At 40.8% G+C, this 12,240-nt stretch overlaps 3 protein-coding genes across 4 annotated transcripts; 2 read left to right on the top strand and 1 right to left on the bottom strand.

The window, feature by feature from the left end:
• The first annotated feature begins 1 nt into the window (after nt 1).
• Nucleotides 2-9,582, top strand: Cerk (Ceramide kinase). 2 transcript variants are annotated; one of them, XM_017168119.3, is made up of 5 exons: nt 2-140; nt 636-1,043; nt 6,978-8,765; nt 8,833-9,038; nt 9,092-9,582. In XM_017168119.3, exons 3-5 carry the CDS (start codon nt 7,029-7,031, stop codon nt 9,219-9,221), a joined length of 2,073 nt encoding a protein of 690 aa, XP_017023608.1. In that variant the 5' UTR covers nt 2-140; nt 636-1,043; nt 6,978-7,028; the 3' UTR covers nt 9,222-9,582. The 2 variants fall into 2 exon arrangements, with proteins under 2 accessions (XP_017023608.1, XP_070143281.1); XM_070287180.1 differs by lacking the exons at nt 2-140; nt 636-1,043 and adding an exon at nt 6,783-6,920.
• Nucleotides 9,521-11,019, bottom strand: PCNA2 (Proliferating cell nuclear antigen 2). Its single transcript, XM_017168120.3, has 2 exons — nt 10,776-11,019; nt 9,521-10,301 (listed from the first exon to the last, which is right to left on the bottom strand). The coding sequence occupies exons 1-2, from the start codon at nt 10,881-10,883 to the stop codon at nt 9,642-9,644; spliced, it is 768 nt and encodes a 255-aa protein (XP_017023609.1). The 5' UTR covers nt 10,884-11,019; the 3' UTR covers nt 9,521-9,641.
• A 35-nt stretch (nt 11,020-11,054) lies between these two features.
• Nucleotides 11,055-12,219, top strand: Prosbeta7 (proteasome subunit beta type-4). Its single transcript, XM_017168198.3, has 3 exons — nt 11,055-11,299; nt 11,362-11,863; nt 11,938-12,219. Exons 1-3 carry the CDS (start codon nt 11,151-11,153, stop codon nt 12,088-12,090), a joined length of 804 nt encoding a protein of 267 aa, XP_017023687.1. The 5' UTR covers nt 11,055-11,150; the 3' UTR covers nt 12,091-12,219.
• Nucleotides 12,220-12,240: the final 21 nt, after the last annotated feature.

The following is a 12,240-nucleotide window of genomic DNA, read 5'->3' on the forward strand; positions in this document are numbered from 1 at the left end:
ACCTAGATCTGAATAACAAATTCTCAAGTTATTTTTCCACAATAAATTTGAGTTTTATTTTCTGCAAACTGTAATAAATTCTTAAACTTCTAAACTCAAACAAAAATTAATTTTAATTCCGAAATGTAATAGAAATCAAGGTAAAGTATTCAATCCGCTTTTGTACTGAGCACAAGGAATACATAATATTTTAAAAATATTGAAAGTGCAATGGGGTTTTGTATTACGAACTTTAAAACGATTTTAATATAATTAAAATTAAATCAATCAATATTATTCTCCAACCGAATGTTTAACTGGCTTCATTAATTTTTTATATTAAATTTAGATTTTACATATTTTTTTTTATTATATTCTCAGCTATAAACTATGAACTCTTTTGCCTGAAACTTAGCCGTTTTTTACATCATATATGTGAATCCAAATCGTTTATTATTTTTTTTATTTTACTCTGTCTTTCGTCAAAACACAAAACTTGATTTAATATGAGTTCCAAAAGAGTTAATTAAATTATAAGATGCGTAACCCCAGGCCACTAGTGACAATTTCTTACATGTCTCTCTACGTCTTGATTTACATTCCATATTTTTGAACCAGTATAACCGCATTACCGTTCGCTTTTTGGTTTATTTTAGGCACAAATGAAACTATATATCTCAGAGGCATAACAAATGGAGCTTTCAGCACTCGAAGAAACAAAGTCGGCGGAAATCAACGGTTGTTATAGCGGCGCGGAAACGGAAATTTCATGTTTGCCAAATTTACAAGTTTTGCAAATTCTTTGTTTTGAATACGCGAAAAGGGAGCAGTGCCGACGCAGACTAACGGTCATGTCAAAGAGCCGTTAGCACCTGCTTTCATCTTGTGACGTCTGTGCGTGAGTGCATGTGAAAGCTAAGTGCAAGTGCAAGTGTGCGAAACTGCAATGCGTATCCGTATCGAATTTTCTTGATTTCCCAAGCGAAAGGAAAAACTGCGCAACTGCAACAAAAGAAAACGCCGTGCAGTACTTGTATGGATAAGCGGACATACCCGTCTACTAGGTAAGTTCCCAATAACAACAACTAGAAAACCGGCATTCCAATTAGAGTCTAAGGTGGGGGGAAACGAGTAAGGGCATTGGCTGGTACCCGTATAGTTGAGTGGAAATTAGTTGAAATTAAAAGCAGACATTCAAGCCAGGCACACACACCAGTGTGCTCCACACCCACACACTCTCACACACACAGACACAGCTGCGTTGTTGTTGTTTCCACAGCTGTGTTTTGTTCTGATAACGGAGCTTGGCGTAGTATGGAAATGACGGATGCTCTGTCTCGTTTGCTCCTTCTCTTAACGAAGCCATCCCCCTCACGCACACTAAGGTTGAGGCGAGTGCGAGTGAACCGAGATTTGGGGGCCTTTTCGAAGACTTGTTATTGTTTTTGGGGGTTGTTTAGGGTGGGCCCCCCTTTTGGCCTGCGGCCAGTCCCAATATAAACATTTTACTTTCGAGCACAGTAGAGTTCGAGCAAGCGCAATTCATATGAATAAAGTAGTTATTAAAAGGAAAGATTAATATTATAAAGTCAAAGTTCAATGACCCGACATGTATCTAAAAATGATTTATTTATTATTGAAATTAAATTAAACAAAAAAATAAGATAAATAAATAAAAAAAAAACTACTTAGTCACAATTTTATAAGTAGGAACACATATACATTTTGTATTCTATATCTGTATTCTTATCTGTAAAAATATAATTAATTTGCTTTTTACAATAACTAAATGATAACCAATAAATGAATATAGATTATAAAATGGAACATTGATACAGTAAAAACTATAAATATTGTTCTAGTATATAAATAGATTGTTTCCTAGTAAATCTCTTAATTTCCTCTAATGGCTAAAAATAGCGTGCTATAATTTCCCAATTGAATACTGTAAGCTTGTTTTACTCTATGCAATTTCCATATTTTTTCAAACATTTTCTCTTACCGGCTGTGCATGCAATACTGAAAACATCGTTGTGTATGAGCCAGCTGCTTTATAGCACTGATTAATGCCCTCACACAATTTAGTGGGAGCTCCTAGGCTTGTTTATTGTGGTGTAGTTTTGGACTTTTTGGTGTGGATTGCGTGTACCGTCGAAAAGGTCAGACGTGGGTTGATCTATGGCCGGCACGATAAAGCAGGTCAAGATTGTATAACCTACTAAAGGGTAAAGCAAGTAAACAGGTTAGAGCCTTTGCAAAGTGCTATCTATTCCAGCTGCTAGTCAGCTAGAAAGTTAAATGAAAATGCTTTTTAATTATTGATAACTTTACCATGTGTACTTCTCTTTCCGTTCCATCTGGCCCTTATCTCGTTATCAGTTTACCCCCTTAAATGTGGTTCACATTTCCGCTCTGTGGTCGTTTAAGCTTCACACGCATTGATTCGTCATTTATCGGGCCATAGACACCAGGTTGATATAGTCCTACATGAACTCGACTCTTTCACCTTGCTAAGCACACTGTAATTAAATTCTTATTGCTGTCAGTCGCTCTGATATCGAAATGAGTGATGGGGATATAAATTATGTGAAATTAGACCCAGCTATATGAGGTACTAAGAACTTAACGACACAGAGAAATTAACACGATTTACTGTCTAGACAGTGAGATAACAGTATTTAATATCGATTTTATATGCTATGTAAATTCCCTTTCCGTTGAGTATATTATTGATTTTTCCGCTTTTTGATGTTAGTAGTGCCATGACGAGTTCTGTATTTATATTGACCAGCAACACCCACGTTGTACTTTAACCATAACTTGATGTCATCTATCTTATCGACCCCCATGTATGTATGTGTAAAGCATCTAGTAAAGAGGAATATATGTATGTATATGGTGCTCTTTAAATGCCTCCGACGTGTCATGCAGACCCACACATGTTCAGAGATAACCCCGGTCTATACATAGGGTACTAAAGCACTCGATTGTTATTGTTTGAGTTGCTGATAAGCCAGTGCAGATAAAAGTGCGAATTCGAATGGCTCCTTATGAAATAGTAGGTACGAATTTCCACACCGAGTTAATAATTACATTAGTTCTGAATATTATGTTTACAAATATTTTGTTGTCGTTTAGAGCATTTTGTAATTAATTATCTGAACAGATCTGTTGCGTGCTCACTCGAGGTGGTACTTATTGTATTAGTATAACAATAAACGATTATATAAAAAAAACAAGCACATTTATTATCCCATTCGAATTTAGCACCCTATTAGTTGTGTGTTATCAAAGTAGGCCCGCCTCGACCCCCTATCATTAATAGCAAATTGCCGGGTTCCGCTTCCCTTTGCCACATCACCCCCAATTCAAACGGGCTTCGTTTCGTGTATAATTATTCATATTTTATTTAATTTACTTTGCGTGTATATGTTTACACATTTCCTGAGGGGAAGCCTCTTGTTTGGCGGTTTGTTGTGCTTTCAATTTCTGTTTTCCGATGAGTGGCATTTCTGTTCATTTCATTCTGTTTTTGATTGATTTTTTTCATCTTGTTTCGACGGAGAGAGAGACACGAATAAATATTTATTTAATGGGTATTTTTGTTGGCTGCTGTTGTGTGGTTTATTTATAAAAAAACATTGTTCGATTCATTACAAAGAGAATGTAAGGTTAAGAGTTAATTATTTTTTGGCATCGAGCATGATTTGGTGAGCCTTAAACATTATAATGAGCAAAGGGAACTCGGCATTATTTTAATATTGTCGTGAAATTAGTTCAAGTAAAAACGTGGGGTGAATATTTATATTAAAAACGATTTTGTATAATACTCCACTTATATAATAAACAATTTTATATAAGATAATAAATGTTTTATATTATTTAAAAAAACAAATCAAATGAAATGAATACTCAACTGCAATTTTTGTAGCCCTTCAAGGGAAAGCAAAATAATTAAAAATCACAATTTATAATAACGTTTTAAAAAGGAATATTTTATTGCTTGGTGCAATAATTGTCAATGTCAAAACAGTTTGCAAATTGTTAAAGCTCAGCTGAGGCTAATGTATTATACCTACCAGGTAGATGAAAATGTATATTTATTATTTGCCTTCCCATTAACCGACTGGCAAGCTAAAAACCCCATCAGAAAAGGCCTCTCCTCTGGGCAATGTCAAGACCGAGTGTCAGGAAATGCGACTTTAAGCCGTATATGTATATAAACTTGCAGCTGAGATGCAAGATGTGAGATCTGGACAAGGTCCGAGGTTGTTTTAATGGCTTTTAATAACCAGCAGCCGGTTATTGCAGTCCGGCCAAGATTACTCGAGCGATTCAAGGCGAAGGTCGCCGGCTGCACGCCACTCGAGCGGGGAGAACTCGTTTTCCAAGCGACTTGCGACTCGAACACAGCTTCTCCGGTCCACTTTTTTCTCCGTGTCTGGGGCGATTCTAAAACCGATTTTTTGCGGGTTTTTGGGTGCCGTCGTTAACCTTGAGCGTTGCGTTGTGTTGCGTTGCTCATACGCCGCATGAAACGGGCTTTGTTAGCGTGAGTTCTGCCTTCAGACATTCACATGTGTGCGACTCTCCAATTAGCAACAACTCAGTCTGTTTTTGCTACTCGCTCAACTAAACACGGAATATCTCTCTATTCTCTATTTATTTGCATATTTTTTCTTTCATGTATGGTACAGACGTTGGCTTATTATACTTCCCAAACGTGAAATATGACGATTCATTGTTAGCGGTTTGGTTTTAAGAACTTATAAACAGGTGGGGTTAAAATAAAGACTTGACAATACCTCAGGTTGAGTATCATCAAACTAATAACTATAATAACTAACTATAAAGAGTGATTATTATATTTAAAGGTTGTTTCAGGTAATACCATTATCCTATGAGTCTTAATAAAAATTCTACAAATATTCTTGCTCTTGGTGGAACTCCTCTAAAAAACCTCGTTAATAATATTGTATGGTCCGCAGATGTGTCTATGAAATGCTTATCCCAGATCTTTTCACTCTCTCGCAAAATGTTCAAAGCGTTTGTTTATTGTTAGTAAATAAGAAATCATAAAATGTACGGTCTAAACGTGAAGTGAATGGAGGAGAACCTGTTTGGTTCTGGTCAAGTGGACTATGATTCACACTTACTTTTAGTTTAATTGTCTGCTGCATTTGTGAATTCTTTGAAGTATTTCAGAAGAAGTCTTTTTATAGTTTCATTGGCTGTGAAATTGCGGATGCCTGACAGCTATTTCTCTTCTCTCCAGCCTCGAATACTGCAATCATGAGTTCATTCAACTCATTTCGGCTTGTCCTCTTGCATTGTATTTTGTTGATTTCCCTTCCCATTACTTGGCCTACAATTTAAACCAGTTTTTTGCACATTTGCGCAGTTTTCTTCGAGTGTTCAGTTCAGTGAGCTATGAGCACGATTCGCGTAATGTATATAAGCTACAACTTGGTCGAGCAACTTCCGAGAATGTGCAATTGCTGCCACCGATAAGCTTCGAAGCAACGCCGCAATCAGTTCTATAACAAGAGGTACAGTGAATATTTATTGAGTGATCAGGGGTCGAGGACATATTGGAGCTGGTCACTCAATAAACAAAAACGAATTTATTATAATTATATTGAGGCGACTTTTCATGGCAACTAAGAACTTTTAAAAATAAAACTGTTTTTATTATAATTCCTTGTCCTACATTAATTAGTATAATTATTTTTGAAATAACCAAGCCTTGAAACCTTAATTTTGAGTTTATTTATTACTCTTTGATATAATTTATATGTATAATTAACTGGCAGCTGATAATGCAGTACATGTTCATGGTGGTCTTTGGCTTGTCACAATTACCAAGAATTAAAATTCTTTGCGATAACTTTGTTAAAGGGAGCCTATGAATCATTGCCAAATTACGAGCAACAATTATTGATTCTATTTAAATTTTTATTTCTTAAAATTTACATTCTACCTGCTTACTTAGAATGCTGCTAGTTATTGTAAAATAATTATTTATGTTTTACCTTTGAATTTAGGAGTGCCTCGAATTATTTTATTATTATCAAAAAAATGGTATCTATAAAGTAAAATTGGTCTTGAACCCTCAATATTGCGTTTTTTTATGGCATTACAAATGACTTTATGATCAATGAACCATAACTTGTAGGTATACCCACCATTAGGCACAAATAGTATATTTTTTTCGACTATCAGAGTTTTCATTGAAAAATTAACGTGTTTATGCTAATGACACCGACAATCAGGTTGGGAGGAGGGTTGACCGAGCTTTGAAAATGCCACCGAAAAGTTAATTGAGTCACCTTTTTCCCATTACCCACCCTTTTGCCCTATCGACACCTCTCATTACAACAATTAAGCGTCGAAAAGCTGACGCAAGATGCCAAGTCACAAAGGTGGAACATCAGACGGAAAGAGAATGGAGCGTCGTAACTCAGATTTATTTCGAGGAGTAACTACCATTCCCCAGCTCCAAATCTTCTCCCACTCTTGCCCTCTCGTTTTGTGATTACAAAGATAGTCAAGCTTCCCTAACGGCAACTTGGACAATAGCTTTAAGTTAGTACTTTAAATCCTTCTGCCCGGTTCTATATTATAATTGAAATACTCACATGACCTAATTATTGTCAATAATATTGTGTTTTAATACTTTAGTCATGGCGTTAAATTTCATAGATATAATATTTTCAATATAGTCCAAATAAAAACATACAAAAAAGTATAAATAAGTATTCAAAACTAATTAAATTACCTGTAAAAAAACATTTCAATTTCTCCCCGATTTGTAACTGATTATTTTATGAATTCATTTAATTATCTGAAATCTTAATTTCATTATTCAAACTTTAAAACTTACAATTTCATTATTTTACCAGCTTCGACTTGAAGCCTTCAGTAGCTCAAATCATCACTAAGTTGGACTTATTAACGTTCCACTGTATTTCTAATGAAAACCTGTTTTCTTTTCGCAGTGCCGACAAAGCCGACGACGTTGCCGGAGACGGAGACGACGGCCAGTCGAGATGACGCAGACCAAGCAGCCAGCAGGAGGGTCGTCCACCTCGGCCTCCGACTTCATCGCCCCCATCAGCTCCACGGGGGACTCCAAATTTAACCCCTGCTCCGCCTCCGCCCACGATGTCCTGCTGAATAATTTCCAGTTGAAGAAAAAGAGCTACCGTGTCCTGCTTCATGGCCAGCAGTTGGTGTGGGAGCGCCTGCAGAAGATAAAGCCGCCGCATCCGACCAGTGACACCAAGGCTCCACTTCCGGCAGACTCGCCCTCTCAGCCAGGAGGCGCCTGCTTGTATAGTCCACAGAGCCATGTCCTCCACCTCGACGATGTGATCAGTGTGAGGAGTGGGGACACGAAGGTGGCTTCCCTTAAACCTCCGCCACCTCCAAGTTCGAATCGGAGCTCCAGCGGCAGCGGCGAGGGTGTGCCGGCGAAGCCTACCAGTCAGTACCTGACCATTAACTATGCCTTGAGGTTGAGTAAATCTCAAACGGACTGCAATCGTTGGGAGCTGAGGCGGCTGACCTTCTTCAACTCGGATCCGTATATAGTGAGGCAGTGGGATCAGGAGCTGCAGATCCGATTGTACAGCCCTTCGCCTACAAGGATGCGAGTGCGCCGCCTTCTGGTCTTCATTAATCCCTATGGCGGTCGCAAGGCAGGCGCTCAGACCTACGAACGGCACGTGAGACCCATTTTCCAGCTCGCTGGTGTGGATGCCACCTGCATCACTACTCAAAGGGCGAACCAAGTAAGGGATATATTACTTAGCCACGATCTGGGAGTGTATGATGCGGTTTGCTGTGTCGGAGGCGATGGCACCGTGGCGGAGGTGATCAACGGGCTGCTGTTCCGGCGAATGAGGGAGCTAGAACTGGACGAGCAGCGGCCACCTTACATTCCAAGACCCGCCCTTCCTGTGGGTGTGATTCCCGCCGGCAGCACGGATACCATTGCTTACAGCATGCATGGCACGGCGGATGTAAGGACAGCGGCAATTCATGTGATCCTGGGCCAACATCGCGGCCTGGATGTGTGCAGCGTGAGCAATGGCCAATCCCTGCTACGGTTTTGTGCCAGTGTCCTGAGCTACGGTTACCTAGGGGATGTGGCTGCCCAGAGTGAGAACTATCGCTGGATGGGACCGAGAAGGTACGAATACAGCGGGGTCAAGGCCTTCCTCAGCAATCGGGGCTACGAGGCAGAGTTGAGGTTGCTAGAAGAACCAGATCACCTGCTAACTACGCCGATGGAGGAGGTGCCGCAGAGCCCTGACAGCGTGTGTTCTCTGGGCGAGTCACTGCCCTCCGTGTGCTATGCTAATTGCCAGCGCTGCAGCTTCGCAAGCAGCATCCAGGAGCAGCAGTCTACTTTGCTTTTCCAAGAGGAGTCCAGGAAATCGCAGCTGAGTCTGCGGGAGCAGCCGGAACCAGAGGATTCCCATTTGACTGCTAACGAGTCTGCCTTATTGAGGCCTCGTCCTCGTCCTGGAAACCTTCAGCTACCCACTGGTTCCATCTCATCGATGAGGAACCTCGCTAACGAGCAGTGGAAAGTGGTGCGAGGCAACTTCTTCATGATCTGCGGAGCAAACATTACCTGTGCTTGCGCCAGGAGTCCCAATGGCATCTCCCGATACAGTCACTTGGGTGATGGATGCCTGGACCTGATTCTGGTCAAGAAGACCTCGCTGCTCAATAATGTGCGATTCCTGCTCAACACGGCTGGCAGAAGCGGTGATATAGTAAGTTTTTTTTTACTGTATATTTACATTATAAGTCATATTCATTAAAAATTATTCGTTTTTACAGCGTAATCTGCCGTTCGTTGAGGTGTATCGCACCAGGAAGTTCCAGTTTAGGACACTGGCCGCGGCAGGCGATGAGGAGTACAGCCTGGCAGGCTCTTGCCAGCCCATTTCTCCGCCTGGAGAGATGGGCGCCTCATCCCCTTCCACGGAGTTTTCTAGCTGGAACTGTGACGGCGAGGTAGTCACTGACTTGGACATAACTATGAGGTGGGTAATTCTAATCGATTAGAACAGCTTTACAAAAACCCGAATTCTTTCAGGTCGCACTGTCAACTGATCGAGGTATTCATGCGAGGACCTCATTCCTACAGCAAGCCGCTCAAGAGCGGCACCACGCCCTCGACCCCAGCCAGTTCCAGCGATAATGTGTACTGCTGCTGCAAGGATTAGAAGCTTTAAACCCTTAGAATTAAGAAGCATCAACCATTGGCCGTGACAAATAGCTCGTAGTCTTGCGTAGGGTATCCTTATTCGTATCGTGTTAAAGGTCGGGTCTCCCCGTCATTGTTTTTAGCTTGGCTCAATCAAGCAACTGATATTATCGACTGTATTATGGCATCTGCAAGATGCGCAAGGCGAACCTGAACATTCCCCTAGGAAGGCGTGCATTATTCGCATAAAAATATACATACATACCTATATTATATATAATGTGTACTGGTATACCGGCAACAAAGAGTGTCTATATGTTTTCAATTGTATATTTTTTATTTTAAATCGATTTAAATAAAGTATCTGGTTGAACATAAAATTAGATAACAAATAATGCGTATTGACAGGCCCTGTATAAATATTAAATATAAAGATTTATTACACGTCGACATCGTCCACCTTGGGCGCAAGGTAGTAGCGAATATATCCAAAATCCTCTATGGGATACTCTACCAGCAGCGGAACTTCGGCGGCCAGGCAAATCTTAACACGATCAGCTAGTGGGGTGGCCTTGGTGAAGGTGTTGAGGTAGCGCCCGGCAAAGGTCTGTACCAGTTGATCCTCCACCTGGATGCTCACATTCATTTTGCCGCCCTCACTCAGTTTTATGTTGGCCGAGCCCAAGTCACCGTTTGCAGAGAATTTGACGGCCTGCTTGGAGCACGCTATCGTCACGGTCTCGCTGAACATGGCCATATCCCGGCAGATGTGGGCAAACTCGGTTGAAGGCATCAGGATGGTGCAGGCGTAGTCGGTATCAGGAATGCCCAAGTGATCTTCTTCCAAATTGAGTAATTTCAATTCATATTCAGCGCTTCGCTCGCTCTCTTTTGAATTGAAATTGAGGAGCACCTTACTGGGATTGTCGGATGCACTGATTGTGACTGTGTCGTCGCTATTGGTACACTTGAGCACCTTGGCGAGGGATTTGAGGTCCAGTCCCAGGGAGACGTTGCGATCGCAACGAAACTTCTCAAAGCAATCCCTTTGCAAGCACAAAGCCACGAGCGACACATGTGAGTTGTCCATGGATTGTAGCTATACGCAAAGATACAATGTTTATACATGGATTGGAAATATTTTCATGAAATTATTAACTTTAAAGAAGTGTTGGATTGCAGGGGTATTCTAATATTCCTTGTGTATAACGTTTTAAAATGTAATACCCTGTAAGTTTATAAGAACATCAGGAAGAATAGTGTAAGCTAACCAATAAATAATCAAATTTAACTGGAAATAATGATGTATTAATAATGTTTTTAAAATAAAAAAACATTATGAAATTTTTTTAATTGTTTAAGGATATTTTACAAGTATCACAACCAAATCAACATTGACCCTCTGATGAAAAATAACCTGTACAGACAAAAAAACGTAAAACTAAAGTAAAATTAAGATATATTTTCATTCATATACGCAATGTTTAGATAATAATTGTGTCGATACGTATCCCTTTTTGAAATTAAACAAAAAATTTCTTTAGTAAACGAATAATTGGGGTTTACATTTCACCTGAAAGCCCGTATCGCTGCAGTCCAGTGTGCCTTGGCTTATAATTTCCTTCAGCGCCTCCACAATCTTCTTCAGCAGCAAAGTTTCACCCAAACGAGCTTCCAGCATTTTTAAAAGATACAATTGCAGTCCCGTTAATTTCACAATTGGAAACAAACACAAAAATCAGCTGTCGTCTGTCACAATAAAAATAGAGTTGCCAGATCCTTCGCATTTGTAAAAAGTGTAAAATCGGTATATTTAAAACTGGTATATTCGCGGATCACGGTCAGAAAGCAAGCTGGTCACACTTGGCTGACTTCGATTAATTGTGCCCGTCATTCTCCGGCAAACAATTTGATTTTTTGTAAAAGCATTTAAAACTAACAAATTATAATGTTGAACAACTACAATGGAATGGCGCAGCCCTTGTGGCAAAACGGACCGGCGCCCGGCGAGTTCTACAACTTCACCGGCGGACAAACGGTCCAGAAGTTGCCCCGTGAGCTGACCACCGCCGGACCCTATGGAACCAAGCGCAGCACGTACGAATAAAGGCTATAACTTTTTGCTTAACCTTTTATAATACCCCCTTAATCTTCAACAGAGCTGCCATCACCACGGGCTCCTCCGTGCTGGGCATTCGCTACGACGGCGGCGTCATGCTTGCCGCGGATACTCTGGTGTCCTACGGATCTCTGGCCCGCTACCAAAACATCGACCGTGTGTTCAAGATTAACAAGAACATTCTGTTGGGCGGCAGCGGTGACTTTGCCGATATCCAGTCCATCATGCGCAACATTGACCAAAAGATGATCGAGGATCAGTGCTACGACGACAATATCGAGATGAAGCCCAAGTCCCTAGCCAGCTGGATGACCCGTGTGCTCTACAACCGACGTTCCCGCATGAATCCCTTGTACATCGATGTGGTGGTCGGTGGCGTTGAACAGAACGGCACTCCATATCTGGCCAATGTTGACCTGCGTGGACGTGCCTACGAGGACTTTGTGGTGGCTACTGGCTTTGCCCGCCATCTGGCCGTTCCCCTCGTGCGCGAGAACAAGCCAAAGGACAAGGAGTTCACAGCGGAGGAGGCCTCTCAACTGGTACGTAGCTTCTTGCATCTATAGTTTCTTTCGAAAAGTATTGAGAATACTAATTGATTTGCATAATTTTACAGATCCGCAAGTGCATGGAGGTCCTGTATTACCGTGACACCCGCAACAGCTCTACATACACTGTGGGCGTGTGCACACCCAATGGCTGTGGAGTGGAGGGACCCTACCAGGTCAACGAGAACTGGACGTTTGCTGCCACCATCAAGGGATACTAGCAGATCTGATGCTAAATGAACGTAGTTTAGGTCTGGCTCTCCGCGGTTTTTGTATGGATTAAAATTACATCTAAAAGGATAATTTAGTTTCATGATTTATTAAAAATAATTGTGGCTAAATACAAAATACTTCTTACTTCTTCTTATTAC

The sequence above is a fragment of the Drosophila kikkawai genome, chromosome 3R, assembly GCF_030179895.1.
Source record: "Drosophila kikkawai strain 14028-0561.14 chromosome 3R, DkikHiC1v2, whole genome shotgun sequence".
In the NCBI taxonomy this organism is placed as follows: domain Eukaryota; kingdom Metazoa; phylum Arthropoda; class Insecta; order Diptera; family Drosophilidae; genus Drosophila; species Drosophila kikkawai.

What these genes read in the sequence shown, in the direction of transcription:
- Cerk (XM_017168119.3), top strand. Translation starts at nt 7,029, where the DNA reads ATGACGCAGACCAAGCAGCCAGCAGGAGGGTCGTCCACCTCGGCCTCC. An exon ending in CTGGCAGAAGCGGTGATATA is followed by an intron (nt 8,766 to 8,832) that starts GTAAGTTTTTTT and finishes TCGTTTTTACAG; the next exon opens with CGTAATCTGCCGTTCGTTGA. An exon ending in GACTTGGACATAACTATGAG is followed by an intron (nt 9,039 to 9,091) that starts GTGGGTAATTCT and finishes GAATTCTTTCAG; the next exon opens with GTCGCACTGTCAACTGATCG.
- PCNA2 (XM_017168120.3), bottom strand. Translation starts at nt 10,883, where the DNA reads ATGCTGGAAGCTCGTTTGGGTGAAACTTTGCTGCTGAAGAAGATTGTG. An exon ending in GCAGCGATACGGGCTTTCAG is followed by an intron (nt 10,302 to 10,775) that starts GTGAAATGTAAA and finishes CTTTGCGTATAG; the next exon opens with CTACAATCCATGGACAACTC.
- Prosbeta7 (XM_017168198.3), top strand. Translation starts at nt 11,151, where the DNA reads ATGTTGAACAACTACAATGGAATGGCGCAGCCCTTGTGGCAAAACGGA. An exon ending in TATGGAACCAAGCGCAGCAC is followed by an intron (nt 11,300 to 11,361) that starts GTACGAATAAAG and finishes AATCTTCAACAG; the next exon opens with AGCTGCCATCACCACGGGCT. An exon ending in CGGAGGAGGCCTCTCAACTG is followed by an intron (nt 11,864 to 11,937) that starts GTACGTAGCTTC and finishes ATAATTTTACAG; the next exon opens with ATCCGCAAGTGCATGGAGGT.